Genomic DNA, 26,618 nt, shown 5'->3' on the forward strand with positions numbered 1-26,618 from the left:
TTTAAGGATCCATGGATCTGGCCTAGAAATGTAACTGCGATCCTTAGATCTGACTTGGAAATGAACGAACAGATCTGACCCAAAACTGAATGTAGTGACCCACAGATAGAACTTGGGGATCAACAAATGTGACTAGGGATGGAACTCTACAAGTGTCTATACTCTGACATAGAAACAGAACTCGCGGGGACCAATGGGCCTGACCTGGAGACAGAACTTGGGGCCTACGGCCTTGTCCTGTTCTATAAATTCAAAAGCCAGCCATTTATAGAAATAGTAGACATGACCTTTCCATTATATTGTAAATATAAAACTGTTATTTAGATACCACTAAGTAAATATGAACAGCAAGTTTTCTTGAGACCTTTTATCACTTTATAGCCTGAAAGTAGCTCTTGCTACTCCACTTATGGAATATCTAATCAATATATTCTATACAGTTGGATGAAATATAGGAAATACAATTACAAGAGATCACAGAGTGATCTTGGCGCCCACCAAGTGCCATTTTTGAGTGTTCCAAATTTCAAGACTTACTGACTAGCTCAAGGTCAAATTTCATTTCCGTACACAACACTGTGCATGTGGTCCAAACTCGAAAGCTGTAGCTCGAGAAATGTGAAAGTAGGTCACTAGATCAATCTTAAGGTCAAAGTTTAATTCGGTACACAAAACTATGCAAGTGGTCCGAAATTTAAGGCTTAGCTTGAGAAATGTGTAAGTAGGTCACTAGGTCAAAATCAAGGGTCAAATTTCACTTCAGAACACAAATCTATGCATGTGGTCCAAATCTGAAGCCTGTACCTTCAAAAATGTGAAAGTAGGTCACTAGGTCAATGTCAGGGTCAAAGTTTGTTTCGGTACACAATCCTACGCAAGTGGTCTAAATTTGAGGCCTGTAGCTACAGAAATGTGAAAGTAGGTCACTAGGTCAATCTTAAGGTCAAAGTTCATTTCCGTACACAAAAATATGCATGTGGTCCAAATTTGAAGGCTGTAGCTTGAGAAATGTGAAAGTAGGTCACTAGGTCAAAATCAAGGTCAAGTTTTATTTCAGAATACAGAACTATGCATGTGGTCCAAATTTGAAGCTTGTACCTTCAAAAATGTGAAAGTAGGTCACTAGGTCAATGTAAAGGTCAAAGTTTGTTTCGGTACATAAAACCATGCATGTGGTCCAAATTTGAAGGCTGTAGCTTGAGAAATGAGAAAGTAGGTCACTGGGTCAAAATCAAGGTCAAATTTAATTTCAGAACACAAAACTATGCATGTGGTCCAAATTTGAAGACTGTACCTTCAAAAATGTGAAAGTAGGTCACTAGGTCAAAATCAATGTCAAATTTCATTTTGAAACACGGAACTATGCATATGGTCCAAATTTGATACCTGTACCTTCAAAATGTGAAAGTAGGTCACTAGGTCAAAATCAAGGTCAAAGTTTTTTCAAGTGCACAAAACTATGCATGTGGTCCAAATTTGAAGGTTGTAGCTACAGAAATGTGAAAGTAGGTCACTAGGTCAAAATCAAGGTCAACTCATGTCAAGGTTCATCTTGCCACTCAAAAATATACATGTGGTCCAAATTTGAATGTTGTAGTTATTGACAAGAAGATTTTAAAAGCTTTTCCCTATATAAGTCTATTTGAACCATGTGACCCACGGGGCGGGGCCATATTTGACCCTAGAGGGATAATTTGAACAAACTTGGTAGAGAACCACTAGATGATGCTACATTACAAGTATCAAAGCCCTATGGCTTTGTGGTTTGGACAAGAAGATTTTCAAAGTTTTTTCCCTATATAAGTCTATGTAAACCATATGACCCCCAGGGTGGGGCCATATTTGACCCTAGGGGTATAATTTTGAACGATCTTAGTTGAAGACCACTAGATGATGTCACATACAAAATATCAAAGCCCTAGCCCTGTGGTTTTGGACAAGAGGTTTTTCAAAGTTTTTTCCCTATATAAGTCTATATAAACCATGTGACCCCCAGGGCGGGGCCATATTTGACCCCAGAGAAAATAATTTGAATCATCTTGGTAGAGGACCACTAGATAATGCTTCATACCAAATATCAAAGCCCTAGGCTCTGTGGTTTTGGACAAGAAGGTTTTTCAAAGTTTTTCCCTATATAAATCTATGTAAATTATAGAAATAAACAAAGGCCATAACTCACTCATAAAATTGTTGAACCAGTCTGATTTTCCGGGGACACAACTAGGGTACCAATACATGATTCTGACAAGTTTGGTCAAAATCCCCCTGGTAGTTTCTGAGGAGATGCGATAACGAGAAATTGTTAACGGACGGACGGACGGACGGACGGAATGACGGACGGACGGACCACGGACGCAGAGTGATTTTAATAGCCCACCATCTGATGATGGTGGGCTAAAAACATAGGTTGTTTTTATGTCAATTTGTCACATTTCTGTTGAGCACAAGTCAGCAGTAAATATTTACACAGATAAAGAAACATACCAGAGAAAATTAAACTAACAGAATTACAACTGTAACTCTCGATTTATAATACACTACTTCGAGTGGTAGCATGTAAATATAAACAATATTGTTTAGAGTGTGAGCATGTAAGGGCGCCAAACAGGACTACAAATTTTGGTTCCACATCTCATTTACATCGAAATAAATATAAACAATATTGTTTATTAACAAAAATGTCTGCATTAAATTAACGTGACCAGAACAGCATCTGGCCCATGACGAAAGAGGACATAATTTCAAAACTTTCAGAAGAGCAATTTGTTTGAGGATTCAACATGGAAATGGTCACATCTATTAAACATACTGAACACTGTGCATGTTCTGGTATTGTTTAATTTCATCCTGGGCCCAGCTATCTTTTCCATGCTGATACAGTTCCTGGTAAATCAACTCAGCTCTGGGCAAGTGGAACTTGCAGCAGCAGCTCGCTTGTCCTGCAGGAAGACATGCTTTAGCTTGGTGATCTTCAAACATTGATACAGACCGATTGTGTTCTGGTTTATTCAATTTTTCATAATGAACAGCTTACTGTTTCAAATATTTTGTAATGCCAGTTCTAAACAGGTAACTCTAACAGGCATTTCTGCATGGCTTTCATTTCCCCATTATAAAACAGTAAACAGCTTAATCAGTGTCTTGAGTATTTTTACCTTTAATAATATCATATATTTACTGATTATATATTTTGCTTGCTGATTAACAAATACTTTCACCGCTTGCATTCATTGTTCATTTCTGATTAAGAATTTTATCCAATCTAAAGTGTTCCTAGATTTCTAGCCAATTTACAATACTACTTAATAATAAGACTTCTAACCAATTTTTGGTACTGCTAGATTTCAACCAAGTTACTGAACTGGTAAATTCTGTGCAATTTACAAATCACTGCTTGATTTCTAACCAATTAACAGTACCGCCTAAATCTACTAACCAATTTACAATACCGTTAGATTACTGCTAGATTTCAGCTTTTCTTTTCAGGCTGATTTGGGGCCTAAATTCGGCCCTATTACCAATGGCAAACAGTATGTTTATTTCCCAATTTCATAGCTAAAATATTTTTTTTTTACTTTCCCAGGGATATATGAATTGACACTCTTTTAAGCTGATTGATTGTCAAGATATTAGGTTTTCCAAGAAATTATTTTTACATCTGTCTAATTAATATGCGATGTCACCCAAATCGACCATTTAAATTTACAGATTTATACGATGACCAATCAGCATAGGCGGTTTATTTACAGCGTAACAAATAATGGCTGCACACGTAGAGTAGAAATACACTGAAACCACAATAGAAGGTGGTACGTCGATGGAGCCTGAAATGGCATACCTAAACAAAAAGAAGTCTAATCAAGAGTATGAAAAGTCAAAGAGGCCACCTAGGACTGTTATTGAAAAGACAGTGGACTATTGATATCATAGTCCACGATAATTGAAAATAAAGCCAATGGCACGACTTGTACAGTTTTATAAGTACTGCCCGACTTTCCTAACCAACCAGTGCTGTGATTTCTAATGCTATGAAAGTGAATGAAAAGCACGATATTGTAACTGGGAGCTAAGCCCCTGCAATAGAACCATTCTGTCAGTGTACACTTCTTCAAGCACCGTGACGGTCATGCATGTTGAAACAAATATGAATTTTGTTGGACCTGGGACAAATTTGTTCAAATATATTTGTACATGTGCCAGAAAACTTATTGAAATTTTGTTCTATTGCTGAATTGGTAAAACTGCTGCATTTAACTATTTTAACGAAATAAACTCACACATGGGAGAAATTTCAATTGAACAGAATGTATCTTACAAAATTGGCAAAAACTCATCTTCACAATAATTCTACAGAAAGTAAAGACTACCGCAATAAATTAAAGTCTTATAAACTGCTGTATCAGATGCTATAGCTGGCAATCAAATAGTAATATTACTGATACTGCATAGCTGGCAATAAAATGATAGTATCATATATCTAGAGTAACATTTTCTCTTGCAGTTTTTTTTCCTTTTTTTCAGTAATGGGGAAATGGTGGTTGGACCTGTTTAGGAGGAGAAAATCACACATCATCACAAAAACAATATTTCCCATAAATAACTTACACTTTAAGTTAACCTTTAGTCTGCTGGCGTCAAGTGATTCTTAATTTGCGACCAGTGCAGACTAAGATCAGCCTGCACATTTGTCTGCACTATTCGCTATTTAGTCAGTCAATTTTCAATGAACACCCCTTCGAATATTAAATGGTACTTCCCAAATTGAATGACACACCAGTCCATTTTAGAAATTTAGCAGGTTAAAGGTTAAAAGAATAGTTAGGCTTAAAAGCTGTAAAATCAAACAGTTTACATAGTTGAGTGTTTATGGTCAAACAAAAAATAATACAGGCAAAAAAAAAGACAAGAAATCAACATTGATTTTGACACAGACTATGTACTAAAAGTACAAAATGCTGCAGCGAAATGTTGTCGCTGGTCAAAAGGGTCTTAATCTAGTAGGATAGCAATTAGTTAAATAACACAGGATGACTAAATCTCTGGTCATAAAGTCTACTTTATACACTTTGATAAATACATGCTGATTTCTCAAATCAAAGTCTGACACATTTTGGCTTTGTGCCTTGCTATTTTACATTTGAAAGAAATATACTGACACTGCATGTGGCCTATAGCAAGAAAACAACATACATAATTATGTTTTAAACAAATTCTAAAAAATCAGTGAAATTCTTTTAAACCAAATGTAAACTACTGCAATCCTTTGGCTCCTCCAACACAATTATTGATATGTGTCTTTTAGCATTTAGAAATACCTAGTGAAAATTTGACACTTCAGTTGCTGTGACAAATATGCACTGTAAATTTCAAATGAATTCCAAGTAATTTTAAATTAGTCGGTCAATGCGAGCAAGTAAACACGAAGTCTGGCTTGCCTTGCTGGCAATTAAAGTTTCAACAATAGTAACTTGAATTTTACATAATTCTGCATGATATAGCGAAGACTGTTGAGCACTTAAATCAAAGACAGTAATGTCTTTATTTATAGGGAAAAACATTTTTCAAAGATAAAGAAATTATTGTAGCATGCCTATTGGAATACAGCCATCATGCTCTATTTTTGCTCTCTTTTCAGTTAAAATTCCAGCATGTGCATCAGTCATTTCACATCTTGTTAATCGTGATAGAGGTAACACATGTTTATCTCCGTCTTCACATTTTACAGTATTCCTCAGAGAGGACAGTGCTGTGTGTGTGCATGTGTGCGTGCATGTGCGTGTGTGTGTGTGTGCACGTGTCATACGTGTGTATGTAGTGGGTGTTTGTGTGCTTGTATATCAGAAAAAAAAAATAAATACATGTATGTTTTTAACTTTTCTGACATCTTGCTGTTTCAGTAAATCCAAAGTTCTTAAAATTAACCTCATATTTGAAAATAAGGATTCCAGCTATGGGATACAAATCTGTGTAAAATTCTCCAATTTGTTTCAGTCAGAAACAACTATGTAAATGAGGCTGTAAAAGATATTTCCGGCCAATTTCAATGCATTTATAGTACACCTATTATAACTTTATAGCTAGGTTAATATGTACAAGTGTGTTTCCGCCTCCTATCATCCTAGGAAATTTTGGGAAACTTGAATGCAAGGGGCTTAGAGGATGTAGCTAGCAAAGGAGACTCCAGATTTACTTCTAAGCCTTAAGGAATAATAATTTATTATGCTGCAGTCATGTGATAAGTCTAAAAGCCCAAGACTTCCTCCATACCGGATCATGTCTATTGTTATAACATACTTCAAGAGCCTTTAAAATTGCATCAAAAACGTGGCTGCTTTTAAAAACCCATCTGACTTTGACATATTTTAACAATTAATACTGAAACAGTGGCATGAATTTCAATCATAAAATGTTTCCAAGTTCTGCAATCATTTCTACATTCATCCTAAACTAAAAATCATAGCAGGCATCTTTAATAGAAAATTAGACAGTTCAACAACATATTACAAAGATTAATTCTTTTGATTAGTAATACTTTTTAAGTTGGGCCAAATGCAAATCAACCACGTGGTTTATCTGCTTTAAAGTATGCCTGAGATACCTATCTCCTGGTTCCCTGCATCTTTCAATTAAGTTTATAAAATAAATTTCATTCTTTTGGATGACAGAAAATTGAAGGCAATTATGAGGATAAGATACCAGTTTTCTAGAAGAAAACTAAGAACTAAATGTCCAATCTATGAATGATATTTATAGATAAATGACTTTTCAAATTGTAAGCATCTACAAAAAAAAAATCTTTTTGTATCATTTAAAATCTCTGTAGCAAATCCATGTCCTAAGTTTTCTCTAAGATTTAAAAAAATAAGTTTTTCAGACTCATCAAAAACTTTACAATGTCATCAAATTCTGCATAACTGTTAATTCAATAACAAATAATCATTGTAAGTTTTTATGAGCAGAATTGGACAAAAACAGTTTACCTGGATCATTTGCTTCATCTTCTTGTATTTCTACATCTTTATCGTCAGTTATTCTCTGCTGTAGCATTTGCACTAAGAACCGACAATGACGCGGCGGAATTAACTTGAGCAGTGAGTAGAGTACCACAGTTTGCTCACAAGTGCTCCAACTGCCAAACCACGTCGTCACCGAGTTCACCTGGTCTCGAAACATATTGTTCGATTTCATCCTCATATTCTGCTTGTATGTATCTCCAATATCATCTTAGTTAGATCCTTCTCATCATTTTTCGTCCCACTTCTAAACTGTGGTTTATACGCATGAGATCTAGTACAACTGTTTTCGTTGTTTTAACCACTATTTCATGACTGGAGTTTGGTTAACATGACTTTCTGCAAATAGAACAAAGATGATGTTTATGATACACAAAAACCGTGATCTTCTTCATGTTTACCTGTGACATAAATTGATCAGCAGTCTCACTACTCATGAAAAAATCTTGGCAAATGGTAAATCATTGTCATCAAGGGAACATGCAAGTAAACAATTACAGGGTGAAAAATAACACAATCTGCAACATGCAGTCTGTACTACAACAAACACGGACACTAAATGTTTGTTTTTCTACCAACGTTTTTGTATAAATATCCTTGGAAAATGATTTGTTTCTATCTATGCAGCAAAAACAACAACAGACTCCGAGGAAAGTGTGCAGCATCAACAGGATTACACTGAAAAGATTTATCTGCTTTGTCAATATCCTAACTGCTGTGCCAACTTTCTCTTGAATGTTTGGACAGAAACTCATACCAGGCACCAGCCTATCATACCAGAAACCAATCTACCATACAAAGTACCAAACTATCATGAAATATACCAAACTACCATACAATGTACCGAACTATCATACAAAGTACCTATTTAACAATGAACCTATCTATCACATACTGTACCAAACAATAATACACTATCATATAATATACTTAACTATCATACAAAGTCCCTATCTATCAAACAACGTTAGTCTATCATGCAATGTTCCAATCAATCATACAATGTATCAATCTACCAAACAATATACCAATCAATCATACAATGTACCAATCTACCAAACAATTTACCAATCAATCATACAATGTACCAATCTACCAAACAATATACCAATCAATCATACAATGTACCAATCTACTAAACAATGTACCAATCAATCATACAATGTACCAATCTATGATGAAATGTTCCAGTCAATCATACAATGTACCAGTCTATCTCGCAATTTACCAATCAATCATACAATGTACCAATCTATGACTGAATGTTCCAGTCAATCAAACAATGTACCAGCCTATCATGCAATGTACAAATCAATCAAACAATGTACCAATCTATCATAAAATATACCAATCTATCAAATAATGTACCAATAAATCATGCAATGTACAAATCAATCATACAGTGTACAAGCCTATCATGCAATGTACAAATCAATCAAACAATGTACCAGTCTATCATAAAATATACCAATCTATCAAATAATGTACCAATCAATCATACAATGTATGAATCAATCATACAATGTACCAATCTATGATAAAATGTTCCAATCAATCATAAAAGGTACATATCAATCATATAATATACCAATCAATCATACAAGGTACCAGTCTAAGATACAATGAACCTAGACTAGCTCCTAGACTCTGATATATCTTTTTGTACATTTTTATGATTAAATGTAGTGAACTGAGCCAGTCTATATCCTATGTCCAATATCATATAATTTCAACATCATTCCTCTGTGAAAATCTCTAAAATAGACTGGCTTTTGTCTCTATGAAATTAAATTCATCAAAAAAAGGAAAAATGTAGAAATATATTATTATCAGTCTAGTGGCTAGTCTACAATGAACCAATCTATCATACAAGATATCTATCTATCATACAACGTAGCGTAACATAATGCATGCATGATTCAATGCCAATAAAAGTAATGACCATGCATACAAGGGCTTTTCCATGCTATATTTATTTATTACATAATTAACAAGTGAAATTCTGAGTAACAAGAAATCTTTGTTGCATAGATGACAAGTTGTCAAGAAAAACCACACTGAATATCTTAACATCCAACAGTAACAGCCAACCCTGTTTACTTACAATTATGTACCTTAAAGAATTTCAATCTGACATGTTACATTAATTTTAAGAATACAAGGACAAATGTATATCACAGAAAATGTTTTATCTTGTTTTTGTAAACATTTCTAAAATTCATTTCAAATGACAAATACTACTATTGTCAAATATCCAGTATGACTAATGCTAATTAACATCAAATTGCACAGGTAAATGACCTTTACTTATATCATCTTTTCTTCTAAAACATATCAAAGTAATTATAAAGGTCAAAGTTCAGCATTTATGAGCAACCACTTATCTTTCAAAAAACACTTATATCTTAAACTAGAGTTAAGGTGAAGCCTGTTTGAAAACAATGAACCGTCACCTCGGCTGCCGTATTACGTTCAACATAGTAAGATTTATCAGTTTTAAAATCATGAAATATAGGACTATCCTATTGTCTGTGCCATAGAAAATAGTTCTCCAAAAAGATTAACAAACGATAACAGGGATTTGCTGAACAGATCCCTTATTAGTATTGTAATGTTGTCCAATGATCCAGATCAATTACTGAAGCTGACTTTATTCATTGGGTGAGCAAAGAACAGTTATGATTAAATAGGTCAAACATGTTTATACATTTGTTTTAACTAGTATCCATATCAGCATGAACTTCATACAATCATTCACAACTACGTTAAAGAGGCAAGATTTTCCACTTTAAAAGTCACAAGCAGATATTTAAAATGCAATCTTAAGGTTTTCCACAATATATAACTATAAAGAGTACTTGATGCAAAAAAGAAACAATAATAATATATTGGTTTGCTTAAGTTATTTACTTAAACTAACTGACTACTAACCACTGCTGGTACCTTGCAAGTACCCTTACTGGTGGGGTTCAAATATCAGAAGGACAGGCGCCGGCACCCAACACCTATAGTCGGGATGCCAAGAGCTATAGTAGGGATGTGGTATTTAAAGGTGGGGGTTTGGGAGGGGGATATGAACTCAAAATAAATAATAAATGGATTAAAATATGAAATTTTACAGAATTCATGCCTGGCTAATTATGTAAAATGAAATCTTTTTACAGTTGTACTTATGTGGGTAATTGTGGGTGTAGTGTTAACTTAAAATAAACTTATCACCTAACAACCATACAGAAGTAAGAATATTTCAACACCCACATAAGAAGTTATTGAAAACAAAACATTGAAAACCTTATCAGTTAATTCTTCATAACCAACGACAACATTACATTTTGCAAACCTGCAGGAGTTTCTGTACATGTTAAAATAGAAACCTGTATCTTTATCACCCAGCAACCATAACTGAAGTCAGTATATTACAGTGAAGCCAATGATTCTGGAACCAATATAAAACGCCCCCACTCTATGACTTATTTGATATCCTGGAAGAGCACCAAGCTTTGAATAGTTGGTGTCCCTCACTAGAATGTCCTCGGGATCCCGGGACACAGTTAATGTCAAGGCCTGAAGGGTGCATAACTCTTCACTTAAGCCAACACTAAAAAGAAAATGTCATGCACATCTACATTTCAAGGTGATCAGGTGAATATATTAAAAACGTGCCACAAACTTCCATGGGCCAATAATACACATCTTGTCTATGTCCAAGGGTGCATAATTTTTCAATGCTTGGACAGACCTTTAAAGGCCAACCTGAATTTGGAACCCTCAAGAATTTATCTGAAATATTTCTGGGTGAAATTGTAGAATAACTTGACTTCCCAGAGCATTTTACTATGTTAGATACCAAGAGCAAGTAACTTATTTAACTAAGATACAATTTTTCAGACAAAATTAACTGGAAAATATATCTACAGTCATACTTTTGACATAGGCAGTTTCAACAGACAGTAAAAGAAGAAAAGAGAAAACAATTTTAGCAGACATTTCAATAACAGTGACAGCTTGTAAGTTTCTATTACTTCCCTTTAGTCTATTAGTCGAGTGACCCTTTAAAATCTTATTCTGACATCCAAATTGTTATAAAATAGATTATCTGCATGTGTAAGTTATTTCAGTAGCTTTAATACTGTCAAAAGGGAATAATTCATCATAAAATTGTGTTGAAACAAATTGATTTACAACAATATTATCCTTAAAGGGAGATAATAATTCTTTTAAATCAGTCAATAAAACATTCAGTTCTTCTATGTATATTTGTGTATAAAGCCGTCCTATTTTCATACATATGACAGAACAAGATTGACCACCTTTAAAGTGGAAGTCCAAATTTCATATAGAAAAAAAAAGGATAGTATATACATGTAATAAATCAATGCACACAGTAAAGTTCATTATTTTAAACAGTAGATTTCTCTCTGTTTTTCGTATTACATGACTGTATTCGATCTATAACAGAATATATTTAAAAGTTTACGAACTTCTATTATTTCATGAGAAACTGAAACAGTTCAAATTAGAAAACGTTTACCTTAATTTTTGTAATCCATGAAAAACTTCAATTTAATCAGCTCAGACTTTTGGCAAAAAATGAAATATAATCCTAGATATTTTCGCTGCACTATGAAATACAATCTGTATGTTTACACTTTTTATGTATGATAGATAATCGGCTACATTATTCTGTTATCTCCATGGCAGTTCAGCCTGAGTGAGTCAAGTATGAATGAAAAACATTTTCGCAGTGTGTGTATACAGTTTTACATAGAGACATGATTCAACCTTAATCAATACCACAGGCTGCTATATATCTAAGGCACTGGCAAACATATTTCTTATGTCACTGTAAACAAAACTTCCATACTGTATTGTATGTATCAACAGTATGTAACACTGTCCGCTTAATAAAGAGATTAAAGGGTATAAATAAACTAAATGAAGACTTAATTTGCAATTTTTAAAATAATATTTACAACTGACTATTTCTTCAAGGCATTTTTTTTTTTTTTTTTTGGTAGGCTCCGAATGAATTAAATTATACCGGGCAAAATTTATACATGTATAAAGTATTTCTGAGATATCAATTTAACGAATAATTCATCTGATCATTGTTTAATACTAACACAAGAAAGCCTCATACTGTATGGTAACTACTGGAAGTTACAAGATAATACCACCTTTAAGTTTTATGTGCATTCTTTTATTCCATGAAGGGACAACAAATCTCAACTTTCAGTACAAAAGCTTTCATAAGTCTTAAAAAAAAAACATCGCAAAATATGTTAAGAAAACTTGTAAATACCATGGAAACCATGAAAGAAAATATTAACGCTATCTGACACTAAAATGAACTAGTATTTTTCACTTTCATGACCATGGTTTATATTATACATTGGGGAAGTGTATTTATAACACTGGTTCTGTTCATACTTTAATATATTTAAAACTTCTTTCTGGTCATGTATTTACTGCATTCAAAGTTTTCTGCATAATTTACACCACATTTTAAACTGGTTAGGTGAGTTGTGACTAAATCCCATTTGGTTGTCATATGATGATTTGTTACAGATCGAAGTCACAGTCAGGTTAGCACAAAATATGAATGATGACTGCATGAATTACCTCCCATTTGTGCTCAATCGCCAATGTCATACACTGTGGAGTTAATTTTAAAACATGTTGCAACACAGTTTATTGATAAAACTGAGTTAAACAATACATACTTAAAACCATAACTAACATTCAGTAAGGATAGATCAGTACCACATAAAATTATTACTTCCAAACTAAGTAATAGACAAAATTTATTAATGAATGATATGGTAATACATGCTAAAGTGTAGGGGACTATACTATTTTAGAGACCCAGACACCTCAAGCCCAGATCCAGAAATATTTGACTGGGGGTGAGTGGGGTAGGGGGGGCACCAGTCTAGAACGAAGATGTCACCGCCGAGATGCATGGCACGGAGTGCAGGTATGTATGGGAGGAGGGGGCCTCTGCCCATGTTAGAGGGGTGAGGGGGGGTCTCCCCTCTGGCTTTTTTTAAGTATAGGTATGAAATGGTGGCATCTGGTGCATTTATTGGTGAGGGTACTCCTAGACTAGCTCCTAGACTATGATATTTTTTTCTTTTTTAAATTTTTGTTTTTCAAGTTGTGGATGTAGCCAGTCTATATCCTATGTAATATCATATTGATAATATTACAATCATTCTCTGAGAAAATCTCTAAAACAGACTGGCATTTGTCACTATTACACAGAATGAAAGAAAAATTACAAAAGCTTAAATTCTGTGACAAATGCTTCATTATCAGTCTAGAGGCTAGTCTAGGTTACTCCCTTCATTTAAGGGCGGTCAGGGGGCTCTGCCCCTGGAAAGTTTTGAAACACAGGCAAGAAATGGTGGCCTCTGGTGCATATTTAGGTCTAAAAACTGTTGAGGTAATAGAGGGGTTATTCCCCTATTGATGGGGGGGGGGGGGGGGGGGATGTCAGGGGGCCCTGCCCCGGGACAATTTTGAAATATAGGTATGAAATATGGTGGCCTCTGGTGTGTTTCTGGGTCTAAATTTTTAGAAAATATTACTCCTTTGCCAAAATAGTAGGGTGCTTCTTTGATGCGTATATGTAACTTCTCAGCCAACTGGGGGTATGTAACTTCTCAGCCAACTGGGGGTGGGGGGGAAGGGCACAAGCCCCCTCAGCCAGGTCCTGGATCCAGGCCTGCACCTTATGGTGAGTCTTTATCCACTTTACTAAACGGTATCCAGTGTTTTTTTTCTGGCCAATTTTGGGCCGAAATTGGACCCCAATCCCAATGGCAAATAGTTTGATTTTTTCCCCCAATTTTAAAGCTAAAATTCCCAAAGTTAAATTTATTGCCCTTTTTTTCAACTTTTTCAAACAAGACTGAAACCTTAAAGTTGAAGTTAAACATTTGAAACACAAAACAGTTTGCAAACTTAATGCCTAATGATAAATTATGGTAATTTTTTTCTTAAATGTGACATTTTAATAAACAAGAGGGCCAAGATAGCCCTTGGTCACTCACCTGAGAAACACACCATAACAGTGTAAACATTTCTGACCTAGTGATTTCATGGAAACAAATATTCTGACCAATTTTCATTAAGATTGGACCAAAAATGTGGTCTCTTAAGTGTAAACAAGTATTTTCTTCAATTTGACCTAGTGACCTAGTTTTTGAGCCAAGATGTCCTGAATTTGAACTTGACCTAGATTTGACAAAGGCAATCATTCTGACCAAATTTCATGAATCTCAATTGAAAAATACAGCCTCTATCACATACAAAACGTTTTTCTTTGATTTGTCCTAGCTACCTGGTTTTTGACCCCAGATGACCCATATTCAAACTCGACTTTAATTTCATCAAGGCTATCATTCTGACCAAATTTCATGAAGATCAATTGAAAAATACAGTCTCTATCAATGCACAAGGTTTTTTGATTTGACCTAGTGACCTAGTTTTTGACCAGATGACCCATATTCTACCTTGGCCCAGATTTCATCATGGCAATCATTCTGACTAAATTTTATGAATATCCAGTGTAAAATGCAGTCCCTATTGCATACACAAAGTTTTTCTTTAATTTGACCGGATGACCTAGTTTTTGACCCCAGATGACCCATTTTCAAACTTTGCATAGATTTCATCAAGGTCATCATTCTGACCAAAATCTATGAAGATCAATTGAAAAATACAGCCTCTATCGCATACACAAGGTTTTTCTTTGATTTGACCTACTGACCTAGTTTTTTACCCCAGATGGCCCTTTTTTAAACTTGGCCTAGATTTCATCAAGGTAATCATTCTGACAAAATTTCATGAAATCAGTTGAAAAATACAGCCATCTATCGCATACACAAGCTAAATGTTGACAGACGACAGACAGACGCCGGACATCGAGCGGTCACAGAAACTCACAGGTGAGCTAAAAATAGGACTTTTAACAATTCCCAATTTTGGCATTTTACGACGCATTTTTCCCAATTGTAAAGGCCCCGGCCCCATTCCCAAATTAGTGGGAAACAAGAGTGCCAGAATGTCACAATATACGCCCGTCATAGCAAATTTCTTTTGCACCTGTATTTGCAAATGGAATTTTAATTCTGTGGTTGTGTAGTAATTATTGTCAGGGTTTTTTCTGGCTAATTTGGGAACATAGCCTATACCCCTAAAATTGGGAATTTTGACGTGTAAATGTTCCAAATTGGGAAATATTTAGTCCCATAGGATATAGTAAGGATGTGTTTAAGCACCTTCTCATACACTTGCTTAACATTGTAGAACCTCTTTAGCATACTTCCATTACAAAATTGTCCATAATTTGGTCATTTTTTGTGCAATTTTGATGCAATTTTTTTCAGAATGTAGATTGGGAATTTTTGCACTCATTTTGGGAAAAATACATACTTTTTGGCATTGGGAATATAGCCGAATAACGGCTATAAAAACGGCCGAAAAAAAACTCTGATTGTACTAAGTCCACAAAAAAACTCCTTACCAAGTAGAGATACCTTAAAATACACCTAAAATTTGAAAGTAACATCTATGTTGTACCACAGGAAAGTGGTTTTGGTTTTTCCCTACGGTCAATTATAAAAAAAGTTACAATATAAGTTATTTATAGTAACAACTAAGGGAAGTAATTTATAACAAGAGGGCCATGAAGGCCCTGTATCGCTCACCTGACCTATTGACCTAAAGATCATCAAGATCAACATTCTGACCAAGTTTCATTAAGATATGGTCATAAATGTAGCCTCTAAAGTGTTAACTAGCTTTTCCTTTGATTTGACCCGGTGACCTAGTTTTTACCCCACATGACCCAGATTCGAACTTGACCTAAAGATCATCAAGATTAACATTCTGATTAAGTTTCATGAAGTTACAGTCATAAATCTGGCCTCTAGAGTCTTAACAAGCTTTTCCTTTGATTTGACCTAGTGACCTAGTTTTTTAACACACCTGACCCAGATTTAAACTTGACCTATAGATCATCAAGATTAACATTCTGACCAAGTTTCATTAAGATATGGTCATAAATGTGGCCTCTAAAGTGTTAACTAACTATTCCTTTTATTTGACCCCCGTGACCTAGTTTTTGACCCGACATGACCCAGATTCGAACTTGACCTAAAGACCATCAAGTTTAACATTCTGACTAAGTTTCATGAAGATATAGTCAAAAATGTGGCCTCTAGAGTGTTAACAAGCTTTTCCTTTGATATGACCTAGTGACCTAGTTTTTGACTCCATCTGACCCAGATTTAAACTTGACCTAAAGATCATCAAGATTAACATTCTGACCAAGTTTCATTAAGATATGGTCATAAACGTGGCCTCTACAGTGTTAATTAGCTTTTCCTTTGATTTGACCCGGTGACCTAGTTTTTGACCCGACATGACCCAGATTCAAAATTGCCCTAAAGATCATCAAGTTTAACATTCTGACTAAGTTTCATGAAGATATAGTCATAAATGTGGCCTCTAGAGTGTTAACAAGCTTTTCCTTTGATATGACCTAGTGACCTAGTTTTTGACCCCACCTAACCCAGATTTGAACTTGAGCTATAGATCATCAAGATTTGACCAAGTTTCATTAAGGTATGGTCATAAATGTGGCCTCTAGTGTAAACTAGCTTTTCATTTGATTTGGCTTGGTGACCTAGTTTTTTATCCTACATGACCCAGATTCAAACTGGACCTTAAGATCATCAATATTAACAATCTGACCAAGTTTCATGAAGATACAGTCATAAATGCAGCTTCAACAGTGTTAACAAGCTTTTCCTTTGATTTGACCTGGTGACCTAGTTTATGATCCCAGATAACCAAATATCGAACTCGTCCAAGATTTTATTAAGGGTAACATTCTGACCAAGTTTCATTAAGATTGGGCCAAAAATGTGACCTCTAGAGTGTTAACAAGCTTTTTCTTTGATTTGACCTGGTGACCTAGTTTTTGACCCCAGATGACCCAATATCGAACTTGTCCAAGATTTTATTGAGGGTAACATCCTGACCAAGTTTCATTAAGATTGGGCCAAAATTGTGACCTCTAGAGTGTTAACAAGCTTTTTCTTTGATTTGACCTGATGACCTAGTTTTTGACCCCAGATGACTTAATATCGAACTCGTCCAAGATTTTATTGAGGGTAACATTCTGACCAAGTTTCATTAAGATTGGGCCAAAAATGTGACCTCTAGAGTGTTAACAAGCTTTTCCTTTGATTTGACCTGATGACCTAGTTTTTGACCCCAGATGACCCAATATCGAACTCGTCCAAGATTTTATTGAGGGTAACATTCTGACCAAGTTTCATTAAGATTGGGTCAAAAATGTGACCTCTAGAGTGTTAACAGTCAAATTGTTGACGACGGACGGACGGACGACGACGGACGCCGGACACAGGGTGATCACTAAAGCTCACCTTTGAGCACTTGGTGCTCAGGTGAGCTAAAAAAAAAAAAAAAAAAAAAAAAAAAAATTGCAAGTCCACACAAAAATCTTAACCAGGTAGAGATAGGTCAAAATACACCCAAAAATTGGATGTAACATGCATGTTGTACTACTGGAAAGTGGTCTCAATTTTTCCCTATGACTAGTAATGAAAAAGTTACAATATAAGCTATTTATAGTAACAACAAAGGGAAGTAATTCTAAAGAAGGGACTTGCACATGACACTCTGTTTCATGATGGTGAACAATTGTGCCAAGTTTCATCAAAATCCCTCCATGCATGAAGAAGATATGCTCCGGACAAAGTCTGTGAACACCGCCCGCCGGCACCCGCCCTTCCCCCACCCCCACCCGTGTTCCCATAATACATCCAGTTTTTCAAACGGGTTAAAAAAGCACTGGTATCTTTTCAAAATCTGCTGGTTCGAGTCATAAATTCTGCCACTTTTTGCGGTTTTTCATAAATATTTCTTTCGTTTTACAATTGATTTGTACAAAATTTCTACCATGATATGTGCTTTGATACAAGCAACATTGATTATTATCATTAACGGCCGTTTACAGTATGGTAAACAATAAAACCACGCGTAAAATAACGGACAGGTTTAGCCTCCACATTTTACCTTCTAGAGGTTGTAAATATTCCACCACTTTTTAAACATTAAGTTGGTTGTATTTTCAACATTTTCTTGGAAATAAATCGATGCTACAGCCAAAATTGTTCTTTTCTCAACAAGGCAGTCTGAAAGACAGCTAAATCCCTCGCCACTGCTATGGATAGTGAAAGGGTAAACCTTTGACCTTTAGCTTTGACCTTGACCTTGAACTGACATGGCTGACTCATGAATTCTGCACAATGTCTTGATGAGGTGATCATTTGACCCAAGTTTCAAGAAAATCTTTCAAGGGGTTTAGGAGATACAGAGCTCAAACCTTTGACCCTGAGTTGTGACCTTGACCTTGAGCTGACATGGCTGACTCATGAGTTCTTGATGAGGTGATCATTTGACCCAAGTTTGATGAAAATCCTTCAAGGGGTTTACGAGTGGACACAAAATGGAAGGCTCAAACCTTTGGCCCTAAGTTGTAACCTTGACCTTGAGCCGGCATGGCTGACTCATAAGTTCTGCACATCGTTTTGATGAGGTGATCATTTGACCCAAGTTTTATAAAATTCCTCCAAGGGGTTTAGGAGATACAGAGCAGACACAAAATGGAAGGCTAAAACCTGTGACCTTCAGTTGTGACCTTGACCTTGAGCTGGCATGGCTGACTCATGGGTTCTGCACATTGTATTGATGAGGTGATCATTTGACCCAAGTTTCATGATTATCCTTCAAGGGGTTTAGGAGATACAGAGCGGACACAAAATGGAAGACTCAAACCTTTGACTTTGAGTTGTGACCTTGACCTTGAACCGACATGGCTGACTCATGGGTTCTGCACATCATCTTAATGAGGTGATCATTTGACCCAAGTTTCATGATTATCCTTCAAGGGGTTTAGGAGATATAAAGCAGACACAAAATTGAAGGCTCAAACCTTTCACCCTAAGTTGTGACCTTGACCTTGAGCTGGCATGGCTGACTCATGGGTTCTGCACATCGTCTTGATGAGGTGATCATTTGACCCAAGTTTTATAAAATTCCTTCAAGGGGTTTAGGAGATATAGAGCTGACACGAAATGGAAGGCTCAAACCTTTGACCTTGAGCTGTGACCTTGACCTTGAGTCGACAAGGCTGACTCATGGGTTCTGCGCATCGTCTTGATGAGGTGATCATTTGACCCAAGTTCCATGAAAATCCTTCAAGGGGTTTAGGAGATATGGAGCAGACATGAAAGTGTTACGGACCGGAGGAAGACCGGAAGGACAGACGGAGACCATTCCTATAACCCCCCACCATTTGTGGCGGGGGATTAACAAACTGCAATCTGTTTTCAATAGCATACCACTTGGGAAATATTTGCCAACAGAGACTTAAAAAGCACCTGTCATCCTTCTCACACCAGCATGACGTAGTTTAATTTTTACGTCACAGTTTATCAAACATTCCAGCATAAAACTGCTGTTCTTGTAACTTTTCGGGGGTGTTTCAGCAGGAGAGTAAAGAGAATCTCTCGCTCACGTGCTATTATAACACTGTTTTATATATGCGCGTTCCCTGGCAAAGCATAAACGTATTACGGCCCCAAAACAGATAATTCAAAAGGAAATGACGTCAACATGAAAAAAAAACGTAGACATGGAAATTCAATGACGTTGAGTGACAATGCATTCATTTTCTTGGTTTTAACATGTTTTATGCTAGTTAGCGCATGTTCTTTTTTTTGTTATAAAGTTTAGATCTGAATTAACCTTTGCCGGGCCTGACATAAATGAGCGCGTGCAATGACGTCAAGCGACCAGTGAGACAAAATATTTGCTATTTAGAGTACACAACTTTAGGGAAGGACAACTTTTTTTCTACTCACCTCAACTTGTTGTTTTTTGCCGACTTTGTTGCTAACGCAAGTGCTTGTGATGACTCCGATGGGTTCTCAAGCATCTGGCGCGAAAAAAAGCTTTAAAGTGGGTGGCCAAATATTTACCACCTGGCCGAATTTACGACTTGAACCAGTACCATTCACACAAAACAGAAGACATACAGACTTTCATAAACTAATAAGATTTGAAGCATTTTTTATCAATGCCATTAAAAGTTTTAGAAATACTTAAAGCTTGCTTCAAATGTAATTTCAAAGCATGAAAAAAGATTATCTACAAAATACAAAATATTGAACAGACGAGAACCATGATTGTCATGTAGCGCTCACCTGACTTAAATTGGTACATGCTGGCTGTAGCCGCAGTAAGGCAAACAGAGGCACTTGCCTCCTGAAGAATTTGTTTGGTTTGGATTTGCCACATTGTTGTTGTCACCATTGTTGTGACAACAACAAAATTATTGGTCATATGGCGACTTTCCAGCTATTGATGGCGGAGTAAGACCCAAGGTGCCCCTCTGGGCATTATTTCATCACGGACGGGCACCTGGGAAGATGGCTTCCTCACATAAAGAATTCTACGTCCTAGCAAGGCTCATACCCACATTGGTGAGAGGCAAGTGATTCAAAGTCAGCGACCGTCACAACTTGGCCATTGAGGCCCCTCTGTAAAATTGTGGGAGACTGACTTAAGTTAGTATTTTTGAAAATGGGCAGTTATCTCTAAAATATAAAATATACCATATTTCCAGTATCAATACGCTCCAGGCCCCCAAATGGTTTCAAAGGAAGAAAACAGTGGAAAGATGGAAGACATAAATGACAAGTGTCCACAACAGCTCACCCAAAGCATTTTGTGCTCAGGTAAGCAACAAGAGCTGTCACAGGAGACAGCGCGCTCGACTATTTCGATGCAGGAAAGTGAAACTGGGCACATCTGAGGAAACTGGAGCAGTCACTGGAGTGTTTAATGAGTCCAATGGTGGATGAAGATATTGCACAATAGCTTGGGTGTGTGTCAAAAATATTAAGTAATAAGAGAGGTAAAGATAAAGTCTACGCAAAAAGGGGGCATAATTCATAAACTATTGGTGCAAGAGTTATGCACCTTGTGTCATATGATGTGGGTGATGAAGTGGAACAACTGCAAGTTTGAATCAAATCCATTTGGTAATAACAGTTAATAACTGACAGGCCTTTTTTTCATCAATTTGGGAATGCCACCGACACTGGTGGAATTGGGAAAATGCTCTAGGATATTATCTTAATTGGGACAATTTGCAAATTACCAAAATCTACAGAAATGTGTTTTTGTGTGAAATATTAATGAATTGCATAAATTTCAGTAATTGTTCAACAGTATTATAATTTACCTAAGTATACATACAAATTAGCAAAACTATCTTAAAACAGCAAAAACCCTAAAAGGTATAATCATTTGGGAATTTTAAATTCAACTTTGGGAAAAAACCATACTTTTTGGCATTGGGATTACCTCCTTTTACCGGAGGTAGATTTATAGGGGAAAAAAGCCCTGACTGAGATACAGTGAAAATGCATCAAAATTAACCTTAAATTCTAAGTAAAAGGGAGCATAATTCATGAAAAATTGGTGCCAGAGTTATGCACCTTGTGTCATATGATGTGGGTGATGATGTTGAACAACTATTTTAAGTTGGAATCAAATCCATTTAGTAATAACTGAGATATAGTGAAAGTGCATCAAAACTTTAACCTGAAATTCTAAGTAAAAGGGGGGATAATTCATTAAATATTGGTACCAGAGTTATGGGCGTTGTGTCATATGATGTGGGAGATGATGAGGAATAATTATTCTAAGTTTAAAGCAAACCCATCCATTAATTACAGAGATAAGGAGAAAAAAGAGAAAGTGGAAAAAACTTTAACCAAGGTGGGGACGTGGAAAGACCCCGACGTGAGTAGGATAGCTCTCCATATACTTTGTATAGGCAGGGCACTAGACAACTTTTGGGGACAGTACCCATACCCTCAGGAAGGGGATTTTTTTTGTCGTTTTAAGACAAAAGGGGGAAATTTTTTAGCTATATATATGTTACTACTTTTCACATTTATTAATACTGTTTTCAATCATTTCTAACTAATTTAACTATAGTGCAGCAGTAACCTTCATTAGAGGCACTATAATATAACTTGAAAGAGAGTTCATGTCTAGTTGTGTCAAACAACCTATTATCAGGGGAATTTTCTTCTAAGAAAGGGAAAAAAACATACTATCTTATTAGGGGAATGGGGCCTATATTCGGCCCCAAAAATGGCCAAACGAGTGCCCTGATAGGAGCTAAAAAGGAAAAACCCAGAATATCAGAGAGCAAAACTGGTCCATCAATTTCCAAACAGACATTATCATAAATAATTCTATCAAATTAACCTTTATGAACACACTATTCAAGTTTATGGACATGACCAAGGTGAAATTTAATTTATTGTGGCCAATAGGTACTTAGCTTGTAAGCTCAATACCAGATCTATACCACGACATTGCCAGACTCGCCCTGGACACGTTCAACAAGCCGGTCATATTGCCAGATCTGGCTTCAAAGCCCAATCAACATTTAATCTGCAAGCTCTAATTACCTAACTGGGGTTATTATCACGAGTAGAAATTGGAAAAAATTGTCATAATCATTTTGAAATAAGTATGATATATTTGCTATTCATGAAAGTCTTAACTTACTGATACTCGGTGACTTCCTACCAACATAATCATCAGTTTTTGAAAACATTATCTGGAATAATGCACAGCTTGGACCAACATTTACCCTTTTTGAAAAGAAATTGTCGAAATGGCTTGAAATGAAGACATTTTAGAAATTCCTACATCGGCTTGAGCACTCAATTCTACCATCTTGTTATTTAGTCGAGTTCTATTGTTTACGACTTCCGAGTCAGCATTTTGTCAGAATATTACAAATTAGAGTCTGTTATCAAGCTATCTATTTCAATAGCAACATAATGTCATTAAAATGACAGAAAGCTGCCTACACACACAGGGCTTGACACTAACACTGGTCCGCTGGTCCGAGGCCAGTGAAAAGCAACAAGGACCAGTGAAATATTTGGAGGACCAGTAACTGTTTCATTTAAAAAATTTAGTGGAAACTGCTCTTCGGACCAGTGGCCCAAAATAGTTAGTGTCTAGCCCTGTACACACATCCTTCAAATTAAAACCTATACCATAACATTATTCACCCACTACTGTATGGCATATAGAAATTTGTCCTAGAGAACAAGGTAAACATGATCATGAAGCATAAATTATAATACTGTGGCCTCATGATACAAAACAAATATAAAATCAGTGATTTTTTTCCTCACGTAAGTGGTACTGTATATCGGACACGTTCACAATATTATTGCAAACGGTCTTTCACAATTTTCAAATTGGGTCCACAGGACCCATTCACAATTGGTCGTGACAATCTCTAAAAATAGTAGAAAAATGTAAAAAAAAAAAAGCATTGAAAAACTTTAAAGAAGTTTTGTTGAAGACTTTTGCGAAGAAAAGCGCCTGACTGATAAAAATTTGTTATGTTTGTCTCCCTATATTATCGACCCTTGAATTTTAATGCATAATCTAGTCAAAATAATTCGACGTTCAGATCGTTTTACATTTGTGACGGGGCAATCGAAACGTCAAAACTTTGAAGGACCAAAATAATGGAGGATAAATCACAGTACACGGTCGTGTAAAGTTATTGGTTTTATCACTTGCGCATATTGGCGTATTGTACAAGGTAAACATTAATAGTGTACATACATAGGTTTAAATCACCAGAAAATTCGTAATTTTGGATATTATTTGATTTTTACATAAATCAATGAGGAATTGAACCCCTTTTCGATACAATATGTAAGTTTTATTTGAATTTATAGCCAAATAGTGAAATAATCAGCATTTAAACCTATATCGTGTAAAGCGTCAGCAGCGATGAAAATTTCACCGGAAGTTGCTTCAACTATTTTGGTCTTTCAAGTGTTTGACACGAGTGGGGATATATATTGCCCATATGAAAAAAATTCTCAATATTTCCTAAGATCACATCAAATTAGCTGGACTAATTCATAATCATAGTGCGTTTGGGTACGAAACATTAATTCATTGTGCATGTACGTACCAATCGGGTACAAAACATTTAAATCAATAAATATTTGATTTACAAAATATACTAAAAAAATTCACAATTACAGATTCCAAGGGGGGTGAAAATTCACAATTTTGAGGAAAAAAACGACGCTAATTTTCGCAATTTTTCTGGTACTGGGCCCATTCACTTCATTTTTTTTAAAAAAATCATTGAAAATTAACTTTAAAAAAATGATTGTGTCGAACCCTGAACTTTAGCGAAAGTTACTTTTGCTTTGCAGTAGGATTATTTTACTTAGACACCGGTTGACCACATTATTTTGTTATTTTTAACAAAATACGCCCTTAGAAAATATTCTTGGTTAATTCTACAGTCAAAGCACCGATATTCAACTAATTTCTGTCTATTAAAGAAAATTTACTTACAACCACTGGTATCAGTTAGTCAAAATTCGCTATTTTCTATCACATCGGTCAAGTTGTTTTGATATCCGAGTCTGACATAATTTCGAAACATGATGCCTTGCTATTTTTAGTAACCATCGTCACGAAAAAGCATGCACCGTGATGTAAATTAATGCTTTTTTATATATATATCATTTATCGCAAATTTGCAAAATTCTTATCCGAAATATTTTAAGAATATTTGCAAACTACTGGAAAATACTTACGCTGCTTTGCACATGCGGATAAACATAATCGTGGGCTACCAAAATGTTAATGTGTGACGTCATCATTACGCGGTAGCTGGAAAGCCCTGTTTTGACACGACAGAGGTAAACAGGGGCACAAAATTGAGTTAGTTCCCGCCACTATTTCGAACGGTGAGACTCAGCCCCGACCCCCTTTGTTGATTAATCATATTTTGAAATCTTATTATAGAAAATCTACAAAGATGATGTCTGAGTTCATTAAAAAACAAAAATTCAAATACAATTTTAAAGGTAGATCTAGACCTAGAGCTAAAGTTCTAAAGTAACCAAGCAAAATAATTTGACTGACTGCTATGAATACCATAAACAAGGGCAATATAGGATCTAGGACCGGGTCCAGACACCCCCCCCCCCCCCCCCCCAGTTGGCTGAGGAGTGACCTATACACTTCTAAGTTGCAAACCCAACTAGATTCTAGATCTATTTTGGCAAAGGAATAAATATTTTCTCAAATTGTAGACTCAAAAATGCACTAGAGGCCACCATTAAATAACAATTTTCATAATTTTAAAGGGGGAGACCCCCTGATCCCCTAAGATAACGAGAGTACCCACTCCCGTACCTCAAAATTTAGACAAAAAAGCACACCAAAGGCCACCTTCTCACACCTAAGGCTATATTTCACAAATTTCCAGGGGGAATCCCCCTGTCCCCCTTAGCACGAGCGCCCCCCCACCCATCCCGTACCTATCTTCCGAAAATCGGGACTCGCTGGTGACGCCTTCTAAACTTGTGCCCCCCCCCCTCCCTCGCCCCACTCCCACTAATCAGATATTTCTAGATCCGGGCCTGAAGGGTAGGCCTACAGTAGCCACTCTCGGGGTGTAGGCCTGCATTGGTGGTGGGACAGATTTCTGTTCCAAAGGGAAATTGTTCTTAGACCCCTACTGTGTGCATAAATGTGGAATGCCTGGTGGTGATCTAAATGGGCTCGGTTATCTGATTATACAAATACGACCATGGACGTTAGGTGAAGGCACTGTTCTAGGGTTTGCCAGTTTAGGCTAAAAACTGCTTGTATAGTCACTACAGACATAACGTGCTGCCGACCTACTAATCATTTCAATTTTGTTAGCTAGGGTCTTTTGCCAAGGGTGCTAAACAATTGAACAATATATATATTTAACTGGGGGCGGACTTAAATCTAAGTTTTATAACCATTTATTATAATTTCGTTGTTGTTTTTCTTCACAATTCTCTTGATGATTTTGCTTTGGATCTAGCTAATATTGTTGATATGGGCTGACCAATTTAGGTCTTAAGAGATTGTCAACTCGGGGCATTTTAATACAGTAGGCCATACAATGTTAAATATAGGATGAACTATAAGGGTTCTTTCCCAGAAATTAGCAACATCTCACACTTATCAGGGTTGAATTACACGGACCAGTCCTGTCCCCCACTATTCAAGAGCATGCAGATCATTTTGTCTGCTAAGATTTGACTTTTAGATATACAATAGTATCATATTGAAAAAGTCTCACGTTGCTTTTTATGGAGCCAGGAAGATTATTTGCGTGGGAGAGAAAAAGTCAAGATCTGAGAACAGAGCCTTAGGGAAGCCCAGATGGGACAGGTAGACTATCTGAAGCGAAGCCGTCTACTACAAATCGTTGAGTACGGTCTGTTAAGGGTGAATCAATGCATAACGCCAGGAAGAGTCGGGACTTCCAGCTGTTCAAGTTTGTGTATTAGCTTATTGTGATCATTTTTATCGAATGCTTTATTAAAATCCATAACAATAACATCTGCTTGTTTACTACTTTCAAAGTTGTCGAAGACCTCTTGTGAG

At 36.1% G+C, this 26,618-nt stretch overlaps 1 protein-coding gene across 4 annotated transcripts in view; it reads right to left on the reverse strand.

Moving 5' to 3' along the window:
• Nucleotides 1–24,835, reverse strand: part of LOC123528759 (protein Smaug homolog 1-like) — a 68,232-nt gene extending 43,397 nt beyond the window's left edge. Inside the window, exons 1-2 of one of the 4 annotated variants that reach the window (XM_045308751.2) lie at nucleotides 24,785–24,835; nucleotides 6,981–7,352 (exon numbers count right to left, since the gene is read on the reverse strand). In XM_045308751.2, coding sequence (XP_045164686.1) covers nucleotides 6,981–7,194 — 214 coding nt within the window. In that variant the 5' untranslated portion in view covers nucleotides 7,195–7,352; nucleotides 24,785–24,835. Of the gene's footprint in view, nucleotides 1–6,980; nucleotides 7,353–11,544; nucleotides 12,167–24,535; nucleotides 24,695–24,784 lie in introns of those variants that run through there. The other 3 variants (XM_045308733.2, XM_045308760.2, XM_045308741.2) reach the window with 3 other exon arrangements.
• Nucleotides 24,836–26,618: the final 1,783 nt, after the last annotated feature.

This window comes from Mercenaria mercenaria, chromosome 1, assembly GCF_021730395.1.
Source record: "Mercenaria mercenaria strain notata chromosome 1, MADL_Memer_1, whole genome shotgun sequence".
Lineage (NCBI taxonomy): Eukaryota > Metazoa > Mollusca > Bivalvia > Venerida > Veneridae > Mercenaria > Mercenaria mercenaria.